This window comes from Pyxicephalus adspersus, chromosome 4 (assembly GCF_032062135.1).
Source record: "Pyxicephalus adspersus chromosome 4, UCB_Pads_2.0, whole genome shotgun sequence".
NCBI classification, from domain to species: Eukaryota; Metazoa; Chordata; class Amphibia; order Anura; family Pyxicephalidae; genus Pyxicephalus; species Pyxicephalus adspersus.
The window spans coordinates 98,896,171-98,916,920 of NC_092861.1; the positions used below are offsets into that span (position 1 = coordinate 98,896,171).

Sequence of the window (20,750 nt, forward strand, 5' to 3'; positions counted from 1 at the left end):
TTTTTATTTATTTATTTTAAGCTGAACTACAGACATTAAAAAATAAAATAATGCAAGAACTACATATACAGGTTGACTATCAAAAATCCAGCAACCTCAGGACCTGAGGTGTGCTTGATTTTTGAAAATTTCTGATTTTTTTTTTTAAACTTACCTTCACACACTGACCAGCCTTGCTCTCACAGCACCCGTAGACATCTGGCACAATTCTAGGGAGAAGGCAGATGGGACGTCTCAACATGTATTTAGTTTAGCAAGCATTTCTGCAGAACAGCATCCAAACATTGGGGCCAAACAGTGTACTGCGGTCCCTGTATTGAATATGTGATCTGAAATTCATGACGGGAAACTGAAGTAAAAGGATTATCGGTGGCCTGATTTTCGAATGTCAACCTTTACTCAATAGTAAACCAAAATATTTGACCCATGCCATTAGAAAAGAACATATATATTACAGTTGGCCACCGATAGACACCTAGTGGCATAACAATATTTACACAAAATGTTTACATTATATAAAGTAAGCTAATAATTTTTATATAATTAATGAATATAATCCTTTTTGAAATTAATATTTTTTTTTTCTGTCCAGGTAAAAAGTGGGTTTTTTTTAGTTTGTTATATTTTGACAGTTTAAGTACATTTAAGTTGGACAGTTTATTTAAGTACATACAGTTAATTTAGGATTTTAAAGTATTTAAAGCATTTTTATTTTTTTTCATTCGACATTGTAAATTTTATTGGACATTGTAATTTTTATATTTCACACAATATAGATAACAAAAGGGAAAAGGTGTAAAAAACATAGAACACATACAAAATGGGATGAAGGGGGATAAAGTATTTTTATTTTAAGGCCTTGTCCTAGTTTTTGCTTTGAGTATCCATAAATGATATGCCACAAGTGATAGTCTAATGTACTATTAACCTTACTCCTGCTGTAATGTTTTTGGCCCCTAGGTGGCATAAAACATAACAGAGACATTTTCTTCTGCTTTCTTGTTGAGTTTGTTACATTTTTTTTAATTTGTCCTTTCAGAGGTTCATTATGAGTGTCCAACTGCACTGGGCAGAAAATCTGCATATAAGATCTCTTCTGCTGAGGGTAAAGGATCAACCAATCATGTGACTTTGTTTTTATTTCCCTCAGTCTGTTTAATAACAAAATCTACTACTACAGCATTGGTACAGGGTCACAAGCCAGAAAGGACAAAGTGTGTCCACCTCCATAAGCAGTGGTGTACTTAGCATTAGAAGTTACATGTCCTGCTGAGGTACCCAAAACTCCTGCCTTCCTCTTGGCCCAGCCCTAAAATCAATTCTTATGGCTAAGCAAAAAACCTGTAGTTAAACCGCAAAATACATTTTTAAAAGCAATGTCTAATATAATGCTGCAAAAGTTATTTTTTTAATGTAACTTTATTTATTTGCAATAAAGGTATTTGTACCCATCAAAAATAGTTGTTTAACTACTTGTGTGTCTACCTGGTGACCCATTGGATTCAGTACTTTAAAAGAAGGTCAGCATGGCAGTCTCATTTGTAGAATGTTATAAATACCCAATTTCCACAACTAATTTTTATATAGACAAGGTATATAGACCACATCTCAATGATCTTGAAAGAAGTAGGACTATCCTCCAGAAGAGTCATCATTGGTGCAGCAAGTGATCTCCTAAGGTAGTATGGAAACTCATGGGCCTAGTAAGCATTCCTGTTGCATTACATGATTTTTTGTTTTTCTAATGTTCTCTGATCACCTGCTATTCTGCAATATTACTCTATTGTCTTTCACGCCACTCTTATACACTTTCACTGCTATTACTTGAACATTTTTTATTTGATATCTGTATCATTTACAAATAAAAAAAGTAAAGTTTTGTGAATTTCTAATGTGGACGATTTCCTCGTCTCAGTTTAGCAATTACTAACTCACTCTGCTAATTCAAAGCTTCTAACGTTGGGTTACTTTTGAATATGCTAGGCATCCCCATGCTTTACCAGTATTATAAGAAAGTATTTTAGAAGTATTATTATTAGAAATTAGGCTGTGTCTGGTGCATGTCTTAATGCTGTTCTTACGCCTTTCATCAGGAATAACAGCTACAACTCTGACCTCTCAGTTTCAAAAACACAGTTCAAGACAAATGTGGAACCTGTGAGCAAAGTACTGCTAAAACAATATTCCACATCCACAGATGAAATCCCACTCCTTTTTATTGAGGTATTGTTACAAGTGTTCCCAATTTAGTTCTTCCAAGTCACATCATATGAACAAAAGTCTTGGAACAAACACAACTACTCATTAGTTTCTTTGCAACATATACTTTTTTTTCATTTTATATTCTGCCTAATGAAAAAGTCATTGTTGGGTGGGAAATAAGACTGAAAACACACCTGTGTTAAAATAAGTTTACCCTCACCATGCAATACACAACCACCACAGCCAATACGTACTCTTACTTTGATTTTCTGATGAAAATCAATGTAGTAGCAAGTACCGCAAACACATTCTTATTCCCCAATTCACCTACAATATAGCACTTTGTACAGAAGCAGCCAACCTACATTACATGGGCGAATCACACTACTCATTACATGAACTTGGAATGTGTTTAGCAGATTTAATCGGTTTAAAGGTTCAATTGCTGTTTAAAGCTCAAGTTAATTGCAAAAACATCAGTTTTTTAACCTAAATAATTATTTTTAAGGTATTTGATAGGTCTTAGGGCAGGGCCCTCCTGCTGGAGTTATTTTCTTAGGCTATGTACACACTTGCAATGGTTCTCGGCCGATACAGCGCCTGTCCGAATGACCATTCTGGCTGATCCATGGACGATGGACGACAAACAATCTCGTTCATGCATTGTGGAGTAGTTTGTCATTGGAAAAGTTCTTGAAAGATCCTTTGTGTTTGCAGCTTTAGTCCTAGCCCTCCTGGCAATATAGAGGCAATGTAGAACCATGTATAGCATTCTCTTATCAGTTTTGAGTGGACTGATCTTTAGGAAAAAATGAAATGGTATTTTGTGCAAATATGACGATTCTCTGTGTTAGTAAACAAAATATGGCTCAATTTATGTCAGTATGCATTGTACCCCTTTTACTATCCTCTTTAAACATACATCTAAAATTTCACATAATTCTCTAGTTGTGGAATGTTGGCCTTCTGAAATAAATGAAGCTACTATAGTTTCAAATTTGCAACACCAGTCCTGCAGCAGATATATTGTCTCCTCCACCTGCTGTCTGGAAAACTTCAGTACAGACCAATACAGGTGCTAGACAGATCTCATAAGTGTCCTCTTCCCAACAAGACACAGGACGATTTTCCTTGAATGGTATTCTAAGGCTGCCAACTTCTCTGCTGACTGAGAAAGAATCATCCATGATGAGTTTAGCCTTGCGAGTGTCAATATGTGCTGAACCACACACATGTCTATTAGCAGTAAGTGATGCCTTTGCTGTGGCAGACATTGTGTTCTTCCACATCGAGCCTTTGTCTACCAACATTGCTTGAAATGCTAATGTGTGAACATGTAGCCGGGTCAGCTTTCTCTTTCTTAATTGATTCTTTTTAATCTCCTTGGATCGGAGCAGTTCATAAAGTTCACGCATTTGGTCAAGAATGGATGCCACACGCGGATAAGGGTTAGATAAGACTGTAATGTTTCCCCCTTTAATTAAACTAAGAAGATTTGGAAGTTCTTGCTCATTCATTCCAAGAGAATCAGAATAAGGTATAATATACTCTAACAAGTCTTTCATGAGGTTTTGCTCCACAAAGGATGCCATTTCAAAGTGACAGCCTATCTTCTGGTCCATTGACAATACCATTTCTTGAATTGTCTTTAGTCTTGCTTCACGCTGACCTCAAATTATAACAAGTTAAAAAAAAACAAAAAAACATTAGCACAATACGAAATAGGACTATGTGGGATATAATGAAAGAATGTGAAAGAACATAGGATATTAAACGATACAAGTCTGATGTATATATAAAGGGAAATATATTCCTCCTGTAAAAAATTAATACATGATAAATTTATTTCATACGTTCATTTCTTCAATTTTGGTATGTTGCAGCCTGATGCTCCAATCTTTAAAATTATTTTTTTAATCATTCGTCTACAGTCAGTACCCCATAATGACACAATGAAAACACAATGAAAAAAGAATTTTAGACAATTTTGTAAATTTGCTGCAAGGTATAATGTGCAGGCACAGAGAGGTGTTAGTTATTTAAAATAAAAAAAATTGTAGGCAGTTGTGATCAGCAACACTCCAACACTTCCTGTTTTTCTTATACCCTCCCCTAACGCCCCAACTTTATGATGACTTGTCTTGCAAAAAGCAGACTTGGCAGGAAATCCTCCAATAGGTAGACCCTTACCTAAAATATATGGGAAGAAAAGCCCTTCTATTCATGAAATTTGTAAACAGAGAGAAGGGCTGACGCATAGAGGATCTGAAGGGAGAGAAGGGGTTAATGGGAAGTAAGAGGTGTGAGTAGACAGAATTGCTTGCTGGCATCACATAAAAATCATAAAATTGACACAGATACCATAAAAAGGTAAATATAGATGTATTGGATAAAGTGTAATAAACACTTGTTTGTTCACCTAAATAAATACCCATGTGACAGCAACCTATTTATTCTCTTCTCTCCCTTCTGACTCAGCATCAGGCCCTAATTTACAAATTTGTCTTGCCAAAAAGCTGGAAAAAACAGGCAAGCTTAACACTACCAGGATGTGTCAGAACTTTTCGGGTATAGCCACATTCTGAACCGAAAATTCGAACATTCTGAACTGAAAATTCTGGTGGGCAGTTTTTAAAAGGCTGCTACAGGTATATGAGGGCACCTCTAGCAACAAAGTTGCTTTAACTTTACCTGGTTTGAAAGGAAAGCTATCCATCATTTGTAGACCACCAATCACAAGAAGATCAGGCTTAAAACTTTCCAGTTGGGATCTGAAAGCTTCCAAGGAGTCAATCAATGGATTGTGAGAGTCACTGTGCACAATATACCTGTAGAAGATAAAATAATTTTGATTAAAAACATCAAATAAGAAAAAAAAGACCTCATTATATGCAAAAACTTTTTTTTTTTTTTACTTTCCTTGCTCTTGGCATATTGCGCCAATAGAAAGCTATTAACCCACTGTCTGTACCAAGAATGTTTCTTGTGTTGTCCTGTGGATTAGAGTCTTCTGAATAGAACTGTAGACTTATACATGTGATAATAGAGCTACCAAAGCTGAAAGCAGATTGCTCGGAATTCTAACTAAATTGCTAACACTGAATGCTTGGTGTACAAATGTATCTGTATTCTAATCCATTTGTCAGAGTACTATTATTTATACGGATTGTAACACATTGGGATTTTCTTGGTAAAATGTGTAAATAGTGATGTTGATTCATACAAGTAATATTGTGTGGACAAATATAAATAAAGTGCACTTTGATAATTTGACTTTTGCTAGTATATGACTGGACTATTACAATGAACAATGCTTTCTCTAATTAGTTAAGCTTGGTGAATGTTATTTTTTCTAAATGAACAGTAAAACAACTTTAGTCTGTAAATGCTGCCAATGATTGATACTGTTTTTGAACACTTTTTGTAATGTATGTTTTTTTTTTTAAAAACATGATTTGTTTGTTTTCACCAAAAATCTGAAATAAAATGTTTTTGTACTTTGTTTATACTATATGTTTTTCAAGACCAGACTATTTAAAACCAGTTGTCCATCCACAGTTGCACAGATGATGAGAATTCTGGATTGGTATTCCTCTTTAATTTAAAACATGGACATCATGATTTGTATACAGCAGTATTTTAGAAGTAATGAAAATAAATAAACATGGCAACTTATCATACCCTTTCCACACGTCCAAAACTGTTTACATATGTCAGTAAATAAGGTTTAACTACAAATAGCAAGTCACCTATTAGCTCGTCGAGAGATGTAGTTTCCCCATCTGGCACCAGTTGGATATTCCATAATAAGGTGGATATCAGCATCTGTTACAGACTCACCAGCAACTGCAAGTGAAGTTAAGACAGCAATTAAAATAGACCTAGCATGAAATATATTTATTTGTGTTAAGGCCATGTAGACTATAAAATGTAAATGCATTTATTATCTATCACAGGGCAGCATGGTGGCTCAGAGGTTAGAATTCTGGTCTTTGCACCACTAGGTCCCAAGTTCATGAAGTTTGCAAGTTCCCCCTGTGTTTGCATGGGTTTCCTCCGGTTTTCTCCCACTTCCAAAAAACAGGCAGATAGTTGATTTGGCTTCTCCCCAAAATTGCCCTTAGACTGTAATCAAAACATAACTATGGTAGGGACATTGGATTGTGAGCCCCTTTGAGGGACAGTTAGTGACATAGTTACGGACTTTGTAATATGTTGGCGCTACAGTTAGGTACATAAATATTTGGACAGAGACAACTTTTTTTAAATTTTGGTTCTGTACATTACCACAACTAATTTTAAATGAAACAACTCAAATGCAGTTGAACTGCAGCCTTTCAGCTTTAATTCAGTGGGTTGAACAAAAAGATTGCATAAAAATGTGAGGAACTAAAGCCTTTTTTTTTTTAACCAATCACATCATTTCAGGGGACAAAAGTAATTGGACAATTGACTTAAAGGCTATTTCATGGACTGGTGCAGACAATTCCTTTGTTATGTTATTATCTATTAAGCAAATAAAAGTCCTGGAGTTGATTTGAGGGGGGGGGGGGTGTTTGTATGTGGAAGATTTAGCTGTGAACAGACAACATGCGGTCAAAGGACCTCCCCATGCAGGTGAAACAAGCCATCCTTAAACTGCAAAAACAGAAAAAAAACATCCGAGAATATGCTACAATATTAGGAGTGGCAAAATCTACAGTTTGTTACATCATGAGAAAGAAATAAAGCACTGGTGAACTCAAGACAACAGTATGATGAGGATCGCGGAATCATTTCCATGGTAAAGAGAAACTCCTTCACAACAGCCAACCAAGTGAACAACACTCTCCAGGAAGTAGGCGTATCGATATCCAAGTCTACCATAAAGAGAAGATGCATGAAAGTAAATACAGAGGGTGCAGTGCAAGGTGCAAGCCACTCATAAGCCTCAAGAATAGAAAGGCTAGATCTGACTTTGTTCAAAAACATCTAGAAAAGCCAGCACAGTTCTGGAAAAACATTCTTTGGACAGATGAAACCAAGATCAACCTTTACAAGAATGATGGCAAGAAAAAAAGTATGGAGAAGGCGTGGAACAGCTCATGATCAAAAGCATACTACATCATCTGTAAAACATGGCGGAGGCAGTGTGATGGCGTGGGCGTGCATGGCTGCCAGTGGCACTGGGACACTAGTGTTTATCAATGATGTTACACAGGACAGAAGCAGCCGAATGAATTCTGAGGTGTTAAGGGACATACTGTCTGCTCAAATCCAGCTAAATGTAGTCAAACTGATTGGGAGGCGTTTCATAATACAGATGGACAATGACCCAAAAACATACAGCCAAAGCAACCCAGGAGTTTATTAAAGCAAGGAAGTGGGATATTCTTGAATGGCCAAGTCAGTCACCGCATCGGAACCCAATTAAGCATGCATTTCACTTGTTGAAGACTAAACTTCAGACAGAAAGGCCCACAAACAGCAACTGAAAGCTACTGCAATAAAGGCCTGGCAGAGCATTAAAAAGGAGGAAACCCAGCATCTGGTAATGTCCATGAGTTCAAGACTACAGGCTGTCATTGCCAGTAAAGAGTTTTCAACCAAGTATTAGAAATGAACATTTTATTTTCAGCTTTTTAATTTGTCCAATTACTTTTGAGCCCCTGAAATGACGTGATTGTGTAAAAAAAGGCTTTGGTTTCTCACATTTTTATGCAATCTTTTTGTTTAACCCACTGAATTAAAGCTGAAAGTCTGCAGTTCAACTGCATCGGAGTTGTTTCATTTATTTTCAAAGTCTGCAGTTTCATTTAAAATTAATTGTGGTAATGTACAGAACAAAAATTAGAAAAAAGTTGTCTCTGTCCAAATATTTATGGACCTAACTGTATATAAATACTGTGTAATATATAATCACAGCACTACCCATGATAATGCCTTCATCTCTTTCAATAAGGGAACAGAAGCATCTTTCTTCAGTCACTGTCAAGGACAACAGCAGAGAAAAGGGGAGTATAGAGTATAGCATTTTTCTTGTTTAACAGCTGCTGGATTGCCAAACTGGAATTGGATTTTAACAATATGCCGCCCATCTAGCTAAATAAACAATTGCTCAAAGAAAGCCAGTCTGTAATTTGTTGAAACATTTGTCTCAGGTCTGTCAGTAGAATATATTAAAAAAATTATAAAACGATTAGGACAGTATGACTTCCTGAAAAGTCTTGTAATTCTTTGCCACTTACCGATGGAAACAAAATTGCAATACTTAAATGAGAGTTAAGATTGACTAACAATCTTGTTATAGATATGGTTTTAAAAGAAAGGGAAATTGTCTTAAAGATGAACTCCAGACAAAAAAAGCTAATATATTTATAATCAAAATTTCTTTTACATGCAAAAATAATTTTAAATTCTATTCAGTGATCCAAGAATTCTTGTGTGATTGAATGCAACAGCTAAACTCTCAACCTCAACTGCAGAGGCAGCAGGCCATCTTTGTCAAGGATCTGGAATAAAACATCTCCAGCCTACTTAGGGGACAATTTATAATCCAGGTTACTCCTTCTGTCTACATATTTACTGCCAGCACTATTGACCAGGAACTAATGCTGCAGAGCCTGATGGATCTAATTGTGGATAAGTTTGTTCATGGATAAGGTAAATAGTTACCAAGAAATAATGTAGAGAGACAAATGCATCTTTTAGCTGAAGGTGGATGACATCTGGTCTTAGGTGCTCAGACTACTTCTGGTATTTAATCACAAATGCACCATATCCTTTGCTAGGCTAGCGACATTAAGGGCTAAACCATATAGCACTATATATTTCAATATAACATATAGCACTTGCCCCTGGGGTTAGCTGGTGTTGGCATAATACTGCCCAGAGTGCCAGCTAGAGTTATTGTGTATTCTCTAGAATTAACATTTTTCTCATTTTGCCTCCAAGAGGTCCAATTTCATTTGTCTAAAATTGTAATGGAAAAAAAGTATATAACCCTGGCATAATAAACCATAAGGAAGAGAGGGAGATGAGAGAATAAGAACCATTTAAGCATAGAATGTCAAAGAATAAAAAGTAGAGTTAAAGGAACATAAGCAGAACACAGAGTTAGCTCCTCTTTCTGTTTATTCCACACTAAGAGGGAGTATGATAAATTGGAAAAAAGTTTTGAAGGTCTCAATCTAGGAGGAACTCATATTAAAGCTTCAATAAGACTGGGTGAACAAGAGAGCTACTAAGATGGTACGAAGGGGTCTAGCGTATCCTGGGTAGGATGTGTATTTTTGCTAGCAGCAACCTGTCGAAACCAAGAAGGTGGGGAAGTGGACCACCTTTTTAAATTTCCAATTGTCCTAAATGGGGCAGAGGTAGTACACACATTTTTGCATGCAATGCTTAGGTGGAAGGTGAATCCCCAGGTAAAAAATGTTGAGGAGTTAGATGCTCCAAGTAAAATTAAAATTTGTTGCATTGGGAAAGAATGACATGTAATAGATTAATGGTAAGAGCTAACACTTTGCTCCTGTTCATGGTCATACCACAGATAGCAGCAAAGGAGATTAACAGTTAAAGTGTACCTAAACTCAGGATTTTCACTTTACATAAAAGGGTAGAGTACCCTTTTATTTGAGGTAAAAAAAAATTATTTTTTTTTGTTGCAACACCCTTTCTTTAAGAAAAAAAAAAAAAAGGTGCGGCACCGCCCCCTAATTCTTGGCCGCATGAGCCTTTTTGCTCAAAGTGAAAAACTTGCCAATCTCACGCATGCGAGATCGGCAGTTTTTTTTTTCATCCTAGGCCACCCGATCTCGCGCCTGGGTCGGGTGACGTAGGATGAAGTGCTCAGAAGAAAAGACAAAGATGGCGGCGCTTGGGGCGCTGGGACAACGCAGGACCCAATTCCAGACACCCCCAGAGAGGTCGGACTGCCCTGCAGGATTGAAGGTGTGTTTTTTTTGTTTTTTTTTGGAGTTTTGAGTATAGTTCCTCTTTAAGCAAATTAGATATGGATAAAAAAAAAAAAGCAAAGAGAAGATGTACAATAAACTGCCATCCGCAAATTAACTACAAATTGATGGCCATGGTCAAAGGCCTAATCACGATTTTCCCTTCTAACAGCCCATAAATGGAATTTGTAACCTTTCAAAGAAACTCAAGCAGGGGCATGTTCAGATAAAATACAGACCAAAGTCCTTAGAAGGTGGAATAATTAGTCCCAAGAGGCTGTCAATTTTTGAAGGTCAGTAGAAAAATATCAGAGAGCTGTGACAATTAAAATGCCACCAAAAGTGACACATTACAATGTACTAGTTGTTTGAAAATTCATCAGCACTAGGTGTGCTAACAATTTTGGGAGATTTAATAGCCCATAGTATTTCCTCTACAGTGATCAAGTCACTTGCCCCTTTTGAGGTGAGAAGGAATATAGATAAAAAAAAAAAAAAATGTGTATGCCATCCGAATAAGGGAAGGGAAGGTATCACCTAATTGTGGGAGGCTTCTTAAACTGGAAAAATTCTTTAATGCTGCTTGCTACCTTCAGAGTTTTCAATAATTAAAGGAAATTATAAATGTTTAATTTAAGCCAAACATGCATTGTTGTTAAAGAGGAAGTAAACTCAAACCTCACCCAAAACAAAAAAAAAAAAAAATTACACTTACCTTCAATCCCATAGAGCAGTTGACCGTTTCGGAGGTCGCTTCCATCGGGTGCCACGTCATCACAGCATCTGTCTTCAGGCCGGCTCGCCAGGCGTCGCCATCTTCTTGCTTTCCTCCTGGGTTCTTCTTCCTAAGTCACCTGACACAGGCGTGAGATCAGGTGATGGGAAAACTTGCCAATCTCACTGGGCATGGGAAAGGGCTTCTACTGCGCATGCCTGAGATGTTCAGCCATGCGCAGAAGGAGCACCCAAGATCCCCCCGGGATGCGTGAGGTAGGTATCCTGGGAGGCTTTGCGCTTCCATTCATTCTCGATCGCCTAGACGATCGAGAATTATAGGGCAGCGCTGCACCTTTTTTTTTTAAAAGGTGTTGCACTTAAAAAAAAAATATATATATACCTTGTAAGGGTTCTCTACCCTTTTATGTAAAGTAAATGTGAGTTTAGGTACACTTTAAGGTATACCAACCTTACTGACACTCTTCTGACTGTAACTAACTGAATTACTTGTCTAATTCTGGATGCTTTTCTTGGCCACCTTCACTCAACCAATCACTGCTTTCAACGAGTAACTGATCAATCATCAATTGTTCGAGCGTCAAGTGTTACAGGTTTCTCATTTGTAGCCTGTGCTTCCAGGTAAGGCTTCAAACATACTGTTGGAAGTGACCAAAATTGATACGAATATGACTTGTATGTAAAGACAATTCTGCCTTCTTGGAAACAAGCTATAAACCTCATTATCTGTGGAGACAGATGCAGTCCCTCAAACATCAAAGGATTGCTTAACAGAGACAATGATTGATCTTCCATGTGTGCAGGCCTGAGGATCATTAACACCTTGGCCAGTTTGACTATTTTGTGTCAATATCTGCCCAAACCTGTTCACTATAACTTCAGTCTTCCTGGAGGGGGCAGGGGTATATGACAACAATCCCAAGCCTGGGACAAGGACAGTCTGTGTGACCTTTTGATCAAGACTTCACCAAGGATAAATCAACAATGTGATTCGCTCTGGACCTTCAGCGGGGTGTGGTTCAAGGAGAGAAAACCCTTGTGTATGGTTGTGTGAGATTTTTGACCATGTGCTAGAGATAGAGCTAGACCCCTCTCCTTCCCCTTCCTATATACCCTTTACCTGCTTCCCTTTTGTATTGAAAATCATATGTAAATATTATCCTAAGCTGTAAATAAACCTTTCCCCTTTGTAAGATCTATTGGTCCGTTGTTAAATCCAAGGCACCCCAACCAGAGCACATTCTACACATACACACCAAGTACAGTAGAATTCACCTTCTGGGCATGTTCGGACTAGCAGGATTTTATTGTGGCCAAGCACCAGGCACCAGATTGCCATAACAGGCTGTCACTGCCTTTATCATGCATTTGCTGAAAGCCAAGTTTTTTTGGTTTTTTTTTTAATTGAAACCGCCTCAAAAGAAAACTTGTAAAAGATTACCAATGCTTTTTTTTTTAATATTAAGAATTTGCAATACTTACACAAAAAAAAAAAATTATAAAACTGGAGAACAGGCCTCTCAACTTCTTTAACATAGGGGAACCCTTAAAATAACTTTCAGGTCATTAGGGAAGCCCTGCTATAATTACTGTATCCGCAGCTCACAGTACATTAGTGTGGTGCTCAGTGGAAGAATGCCGTTTACATTGCTGGCCAGTGAAAGAATGCCACCCTTACAGAAGGCTAAAACGATCACTGGTGTCACTTAAACTGACCTGAGAGGCACAAATTCTTCATTGCTCATGGAACCTCTGGCCACATCTGGAGGAACTCTAGGGTTCCATAGAACCCTGGTTGAGAAACACAGTTATAGAAAAATATAAAATTACTTTGGAATCTGAACAAAAAAAGTTAGGGTAAACACCAAACACAAGATGAACATGAATAGGAAAGCAGGGGGAGATAGAACCAAACGGGTAGGATATGGAGTGAAGTACAGCAATCTAACGCACAAGGGATTTTTAAGTGTTTGCAAGTGGTAGCAATTCAAGTCTATGATGGAGGGAGGCAAATGGTCGCAAACCATCCCTGGGTGCTGCATTTCGCATCCAAAACCACATGTGTCACCATCAAAAACTATCAAAAGTTTTCAGTGGCTCAAAAGTTTTGGCCTAACCTTTAAATTTGGCATATCATTCATGGGATGTGGGCAAATGTATTTGGCTCATTCCTCCAGACAGGTTCATGGTTCAGGTCAGGGATTTCCAAAACTTTAAAGGTATCTTTGTGGTCACAGCCGATTTGAAAAATTCATTTGCAATTGACCTTAAATGCCCTTGCTGAGCTCTTGAGATAAAGCTGTAGTATGTTAGAAATAATCATTAGGGTTTTACATTAGAATTATTGTTAAAGTATGTATGTGAAAGTTCATGGAAGGGTAAGTGGATAGCTGTATACTTATTAACAAGCAGGTCATATCCTCATATGGTTTTTTTTTTTTCATTTACTTTGTGAACTTGCTTAACGTATTGTATTTTTGTGTGCCTTGAATAAATACTTTTTTTTTTATTGACAGGAGACTTCTCCAGCACACGTTTTGTTCATTATTATTATTATTATTATTATTATTAAACAGGATTTATATAGCGCCAACATATTACGCAGCGCTGATTGTTCATTATACCCTTTCTTCTGAAAGATACTATTTTTATCAGAGTATATCTACATAATCATTCTTACTAGTGAGGACATCTATTTTGTGAAGTCCCTCCTGCAGCAAAGTGCTCCCCAAATTTTTTGATAGTTAGGATGGTGTTGTTTGGCTTGCAAGCCTCACCCCTTTTCCTTCAAACATAACAATGGTCATTATGGCCAAACAGTTCTAACTTGGATTCATCAGACCAGAGAAGACTTCTCCATAAAGTAAGGTGATTGTCCCCATGTGACATTGCAAACTTTAGTCTGTTTTCTTTTTGGGGGTGAATTTGGAGAAGTGGTGTTTTTCTTGCCAAGGTCAAATCAACAGAGGGCTAGTTTTTCTGATATTTGTAAAAACTCTGTAAATTAATAACATATAAAGCATTAGATGAACTTTGACCAAAAAGTATATCTATTATATGTTTTTTTAAAGACATTTAAAAATTGTATGTAGGTGATTTTTTTTGAGATGGAGAAAATCGAGCACAGAGCAGTCATCAAATTCCTTCACTTAAAGGGCCTAAACAACAAGGAAATCTATAAAGAGATGCAGGAAGTGTTACAAGATGATTCTCCTTCCTATTCCACTGTTAAAATATGGGTTGTCGAGATCAAATAAGGTCGAAAAAGCCTTTGTGATAAAGAAAGGAACCCCCCAAAGTTGTCACAACCCAGGAAATGATTGACAGAATTCACGATATTGTCCTCCCAGACAGAAGACTGACCACCAGAATCATTGCTAAGAGTGTGGGGATTTCAAATAAAAGAGTTTACCACATTCTTACTGAAGAACTTGGAATGAGGAAACTTTCTTCAAGATGGATTTAGAAACTTCTGACTCTTGACCAAACGAGAGAACGAGTGAGATGCTCCAAAGTCTTTCTCGAGCATTTCAACAAAAATGAGCAACAATTTCTTGAAAAATTTATACCAATAGATGAGACTTGGATCCATCACTTTGATCCAAAGACAAAACAGCGGTTTCAACAATGGAAACACAAAAGGTTTTCCTACCACAAAGAAGGCAAGGATCACAAAATCCTCCATGAAGGTCATGACGTAGTGATTATTGAATTTCTTAAAAAAGGCCAAACAATCACAGGGAATACATAAATAAAAAAGTTAAAGGAGGAATTGAAGGTGAAAAGATGGGGAAAGTTGACAAAAACCCTTTCGTTTCATGAGGTAAATGCGCCAGCACACAAGTCAGCTGTTGCAATGGCCACAATTCAAGAATGCAGCTTTGAATTGTTGGAACACCCACCTTATTCGCCAGATATGGCCCCATCGGACTATTATCTATTTGGAATTTTAAAGAAATACCTAAAAGGGAAGAAATTTGACTCGGATGATGATGTCATCAAGGCTGTTGAGGACTTCCTTGAGGGCAAAGATGTTGGTTTTTATAAAAAGGGTATAAAGGCCTTAAAAGAAAGATCTGAAAGGTGCATTCTACTTTATGGAGATTTTATTGAAACTGTATAGAAAATAAAGTTCCTAGCTTTTGTCTTGATGGTTGAGGCTTATTACTTGTCAAACAGCCCTTGTTTCATTTCAGAATTTCATCCAGAATTTTTACAAGACCCTTTACAGTTGTTCTGGGATTAATTTGCATTCTTTATGCCAAAGTAGGTTCTGTGTTGTTTGTTATGTTCTCTCTTCTCCTGAGCATTATGACGGCTTTGTGGCCCCATGAGGTATATACTTGAGTACTAATGCTAGTACAGATGAATATGGAACCCTCAGATATTAGTAAATTGTTCTCTAAGATTAACCAGGATATGAGGAGGGCCACAATAGTTTTCTTAGGTCTTTGTGGTTTTCTTTTGATTTCACATTGTGTCAAGCATTGGCGCAGTGGGTTTGATAGAAGATCTTAACATACATTCATATTTTGACCTCAGTTAGGTTAAGGCACAGTTAAAGTGAATATAGACTCAATGGAATTGCGATGCAGTCAATAAAAAGTGAAATCTGTCTGTGAACATCCTTGGAAGAAATGTATTGAACATTTGAATTTGCTGAACATGTCAGACTGTCAAACTAAAAATCTTAAACAAAAACCTCACCTTTGATACGTTCGGATAAAAGACTAGCTTCTTCTTGACTTAGACGACCCCCTAGTAGAACATCACATCCTTCAAAAGCTAAGCGGCTTGCCATGACCGGAGCATTCCCACCCAGAGCCCAGCGCATTTCATGAAGTCTTTTGGAGGCATCTACAAGCTTTCTAAACAATTTTTCGTTGGACACATACCTCCTGTTACAAAAAAAAATAAAAAAGTATAAATTACATTTTCTGATCTTAAACATATTTGACTTGCTTCCAGCTCAGCTGTCCGAAGACGCAAGATGCAACAAAGATACTACCACTTTATATTCCCTGTATTGGTATTTCAAAATTAGTAATACAAGGACACACAGGCACACAAAAAAAACATTTTATAGTAGTATGAAACTAGAAAGTCTATTAAAACAGTAGTTAATGCAACTTTTTAATATAATGCATGCAAGTGTTTTTGAACCTTCACACAAACATAAAACTCCTTTACTGAGAATTTATCAGTTAGTAGTGGGTAAGTTCTTAACTAGCCACCTAAATACATAGTTAGAAATATTAATATAATAAATCCTACATTATACAGAAAATTAAAGTCTGCCATTGCTAATATTTTTATGATCTTTCTAGATTGTCTGGCATCTATGGTACCAATCTATGGTCCTTCGTTACTCTAAATTTTCTAACTGTCATACTTGTTCCAAGTTAGCTACTCTGAAATAACTGGAGACAAGGGCTAATAGCAAAGGCAGCCTATGAGTAAAAGGTATGTAAACCCTAACCCATAAAATTCCTCTATTTGCACCTTTGGCCAGTTGAATATACAATGTTTTAGTTGTTTAATAAATGCAAAAATACTTGCTGAAAGAGGAGCAATGTTTTCACTAGACTGCTTACCCCAGTTGGAATACATGATCCCCTCAACTCCTCTCCATAGCAGGTGTTTTGTAGTTCACAGATGTTACTTTGGCAGGGCAACTGCAAACAGGAAGTTTCTTCTAGTAAGCTGACAACACACTGCCACTATTTGAATTATTTCCCAAGTAGTCCTGCCAAAGTAACATCTGTGAACTACAAAACACCTGCTATGAAGAGGAGTTGAGGAGATCATGTATTCAAACTCGGGTGAGCAGTCTGGTAAAAACATTGCTCCTCTTTAGACAGAAAGAACAATAATCAAGTGTTACCTCAGAACAGGAAGTGTGTTATTGACAGGAGGGCTAGGTAAAAACAGCTCTAAAGACTACTACTTTTGCATCACATTACATTTTGTTTTAGGAATAGTATATAGTGAGTATTTAGTAATAGTGAGGAATACCAATAAAGGTCTTCTCTTTTTAAAGACAATTGATATTGAGCAAAATGTGTAGCCTGTTGCTTTTCTGTTCTGATTCAATTATTTTTTGGCTTTTAGTCAATGAACTGACTCAAAAAGTGTGTGCAGCTAAATTTGCTTGCCCTTTTCTTGGCTCATGCTTGTTCTGTGTTAGTGACCCAAAGTACTGAAGTAGTAAAATAACCGCCATTTAACTGGCATTTTTAGGAGGCGCCAAAAATAAAAGGTCAAATCCCTAATGAAGCTTAGGAAGACTGAGTATCACTGTCAGAAAGAGCAGTTAACTATTAGGAAGTTACTATTTATCTAGGCATACTGTCAAAATGTCTTTACTTTTCCACCTATAGCATAACAGTCATCCTTCTACAAGTTGAACATAAAAGATTAAAGTGTGTGCTAAAATGAAAGCAAATGACTTACCAGTTAAGTAGGGCAATGATCCCAACCTTTTTGATGTCACAGACCACTACATTTACGGACTGTGGGCCGCGCGGGGAACCGTGTGTCACTCAAAGGGGAAGAAACTTCCCCCAGAGTGACGTCATGATGCCAAAACCCAGGTCTGAGCCTGCGATGGGGAACAGGGTGGGTTGTATCCAGAGACACAACCCACCCACTGCCCTGAGCCTGCGATGCATACGGGAGAGATGGTCAGCGGCTCTGGCCGCTGCGCCCCTCCAAGCTGGGTTTGCGGACCACAGGGTGGGGATCACTGGTCTCCGTGCTCTCTAGTGGGCCGTGGACCAGGAGTTGGGGCTCCCGAAATAAGGCATTTAGGCTGTTTCTGTATTATTGTATATGTTGTACACTAATTGTATACATGCAGTACTGTAGGATTTCACTATAGTTTAAGTCATTAAGTACAGCAATGCATAGTAATTCAAAAAACAGTTCCAATAGTTCACTGTTGTCATTTTAGTTCTAATAGATTCATTACTGTTTGCAAAACCCAGTTTAGAAAATACAGTTCATATGATCAGGGATGTCAGTGGTGTATTCTTGGTGGTAAGGGTGGTTTTTGTATGGCTCAAATGAAGCTCATCTCAGATGTTACATTAATGAAGCACTTACTCTGAAGCAGCACCAGGAGGAAAGAAATAGGCAAAACTTTCGGCTAACTGTGCCTCTGTCTCAATGAAGTCATGATGAATGGGGTTATAACTAGGTTCTATGGCAGCTTCCTCCATCAGGGCTACACCATCTACAATAATATCCAGACAGCCTCCAAAACCTGTGTGGAAAACAAGCATACGCTTTATAAAAGCATTTGTAGTTACAGAACTGACCAACTTAGCTTAGGCCTTCCAAAGTTTGTGACCAAAATTATGCACCTGGAATGCCCAGGTTCTCAATTATAGTTTCCATTCCAATGTTTTTATCAGTTACATTTTTATTTTCAGAAAGTAAAAAAAAAAACATTAAATTACATTACAAAATATATACAGTATTTTTAATATAGTTCTATAATCTAACCGTTCTTTTAGGAAGCCTTCAGGTATGCTTTCAAGGAGTTTCTTGGTTCTGCTCATACTACAATTTCTAAATGAAACAGTTGGCAGTGAAATACAGGCAGATTTTATATACCCAAATGCTATTCATGCTCCTATCATGATTCATTTATTAACTTCTGGTAAGCTGTTTAATTTACAAACCATTATATATATATATATATATATATATGACATTTTTTAGGAGCAGTTCAATTTACCGATGCCCTCCAAATACTGATATCAGTTATGTGTCAGCCTTTACAGCAGAACTACAGTCAAAAGAACTTGCAACAATAAACAAATGATTCTGTCGAACTACACAGTACCGCTGCCATCTTTTCTGATGCCTCCACTTTCACCTACTTCCTGGCAATTGGTCAGATAGAAGTTATGCAACTTGAACATGTGTAATAAAGTTGCATTATGCCAACAATAGATTCCACTTACAAATGTTACAAATGCATTACACATATGCCACAGACTGTATAAATAAAATAACAATAAAACAGGTGAAAGGAGTCTTAGTAGTAAAAACTGCTGTCAATTTATTTTCTTAAGAGTATCCTGTATTCAACATTGATACTTTAACTTTTTTTTGGTAAATTGAAGAGACCAATTGACACTCCAGCCTCCCACATCAAAGCATTACAGGTCAAAAACATTACCTGGGGCTGTAATATTATTATGCACCCAAAAAATCACCTGTGAAGAGGTCTTTGTAGTATCCTGACACATTTCGTTTGCATAATCCAATATCAAAACAGATAGTCATTTATACCGAAGGCTGTATACATGTGCAACAATTGTCATTGAAAACGTACGATCCAAACCGTTCTAATTGTTAACAAAAAAAGTGCACAACGCCAGCGAACAAGGTATCCCAACTGGAAGAGAACGACGGTCCCGCCGGATCTGATTGGGCGACGATCATTTGTAATCTATTGTGTGTACAGTCGTTCAGTGATCGTGGATTGTTCTGTGATACACTTTCTCCTGCACATGTCACTTCCTGCATCGTTCAAACGCTCGTATCCAGTGTGTACATTATTGGTGGATTTTATTTGAACGATCATATCGTTCCATCATGTACAGAATTCCGCACAATATGATTGTTCAAAATAATCAAGAATAATCGTTGATCGTTCGCTTTCAAATGATAAATACTGCACGTTTGTACCTAGCCTAAGACAGCTATTATTAGACTAACGCCAAAAACTGGATGCAAAGAGCAATGTAATTTATTTAACAATGTTGGCATTTCAGTATAAATGTCTACTATAGTCTAAATGTAGACATTGCATACTACAGTTCCAAAGTTCATAAACATCTTTTAGTTGTCAACAGTTTGCAAATCTGCCTAACTGGTTTTTCAAGATACAACAGATTACTTGCTAGTCACTGTGTATGTAGATATCAGTGAACTTGAGCAACCTTACTGCAACTTACTGGATGTCAGTTTTCTTGCTTTCAACAGTGATGACGTTTAAAGTAGCACTGTAAATTATTAACAACTTCACTTGTAACTGCACCACCAGTCTGTCCCTAATGCATGATCACAAAAAATGTTTTAAACCTAATCCTTTTTTTTTCTCTGAAACGTTTTGTAAAAACCATTTGTTACAGGAGATAACGTTTTAGTTTATTTTGTTATGCAACCAAACCAAGAACAGGACAGTATAAAAAAAACTTCCAATATAACCTTTAAACCATAATGACAGAATATGTTACATTTACCAGTTCCGTCTTTGTCTACAACAAGTACACAGATACCTTACTTACCGATCGCTATGCGTGGAGGACGATCGGCATCAAGTCCAACTTTTTTCTCAGCTAGAAGCAGAGATGTTAACACTGTATCCAACCGGCTCTGTAAGTTGTCCTCTTCTAGATGACGGAACCAGTAGGCAGCAAGCAGAGCAACGAGTGATAAAAGTGGTAAACACAAGAGCTTGGAGGTAGCCATGAAATGGCAAAAACAGGTTCTCTTCAGCAAAAAAATAAATAAATAAAAACCTCCAGACAACGTCACACAAGCAGCAGATACTAGCACAGGAATAGAGCAATCACATATGTTTCATAGATGCTGAAAGACAATGCTGTATCTGTGCACATCCACAGAGCGTACATTCACGGTGTCAGCACACAGCAACTAGGAGATAGTATAAACCCACGCATTCAGTTGAGGGCCAGGAGGGTGGACAACCTGCTGCTTGTATACTTCAAGGTAAGTGAGCAGTCACCTTCCGTCCTAAACTGCAACTCCTCTCATCCAACACGCAATCAGCTGCGGTTCCCCTAGCTCTGGCCTCTTCCTCTGCCAGGGGAGGAGCTAAAGCCACACACACACACGGAAGCT

The 20,750-nt window shown here is 37.4% G+C and overlaps 2 protein-coding genes and 1 long non-coding RNA gene across 3 annotated transcripts in view; 2 read left to right on the top strand and 1 right to left on the bottom strand.

Moving 5' to 3' along the window:
- Nucleotides 1-1,458, top strand: part of LOC140329057 (centromere protein H-like) — a 42,750-nt gene extending 41,292 nt beyond the window's left edge. The window contains exon 10 of the mRNA XM_072409119.1: nt 1,040-1,458. Coding sequence (XP_072265220.1) covers nt 1,040-1,129 — 90 coding nt within the window. The 3' untranslated portion in view covers nt 1,130-1,458. The remainder of the gene's footprint in view (nt 1-1,039) is intronic.
- Nucleotides 1-20,750, top strand: part of LOC140330106 (uncharacterized) — a 690,842-nt gene that overhangs the window by 490,306 nt on the left and 179,786 nt on the right. The gene's annotated exons all lie outside the window — the stretch shown is intronic.
- LOC140329056 (ADP-dependent glucokinase-like) lies at nt 680-20,722 on the bottom strand. Its single transcript, XM_072409117.1, has 6 exons — nt 20,174-20,722; nt 17,976-18,135; nt 15,579-15,769; nt 5,952-6,048; nt 4,894-5,030; nt 680-3,871 (listed from the first exon to the last, which is right to left on the bottom strand). The coding sequence occupies exons 1-6, from the start codon at nt 20,355-20,357 to the stop codon at nt 3,195-3,197; spliced, it is 1,446 nt and encodes a 481-aa protein (XP_072265218.1). The 5' UTR covers nt 20,358-20,722; the 3' UTR covers nt 680-3,194.

Bases quoted from the DNA above. Each gene is read 5' to 3' on its own strand.
- LOC140329056 (XM_072409117.1), bottom strand. From the start codon at position 20,357: ATGGCTACCTCCAAGCTCTTGTGTTTACCACTTTTATCACTCGTTGCT. The intron at 15,770-17,975 runs GTAAGTGCTTCA...TTTTTGTAACAG, and splicing joins CCTCCTGGTGCTGCTTCAGA to GAGGTATGTGTCCAACGAAA. The intron at 3,872-4,893 runs GTAAAGTTAAAG...TTATAATTTGAG, and splicing joins TAGCTTTCCTTTCAAACCAG to GTCAGCGTGAAGCAAGACTA.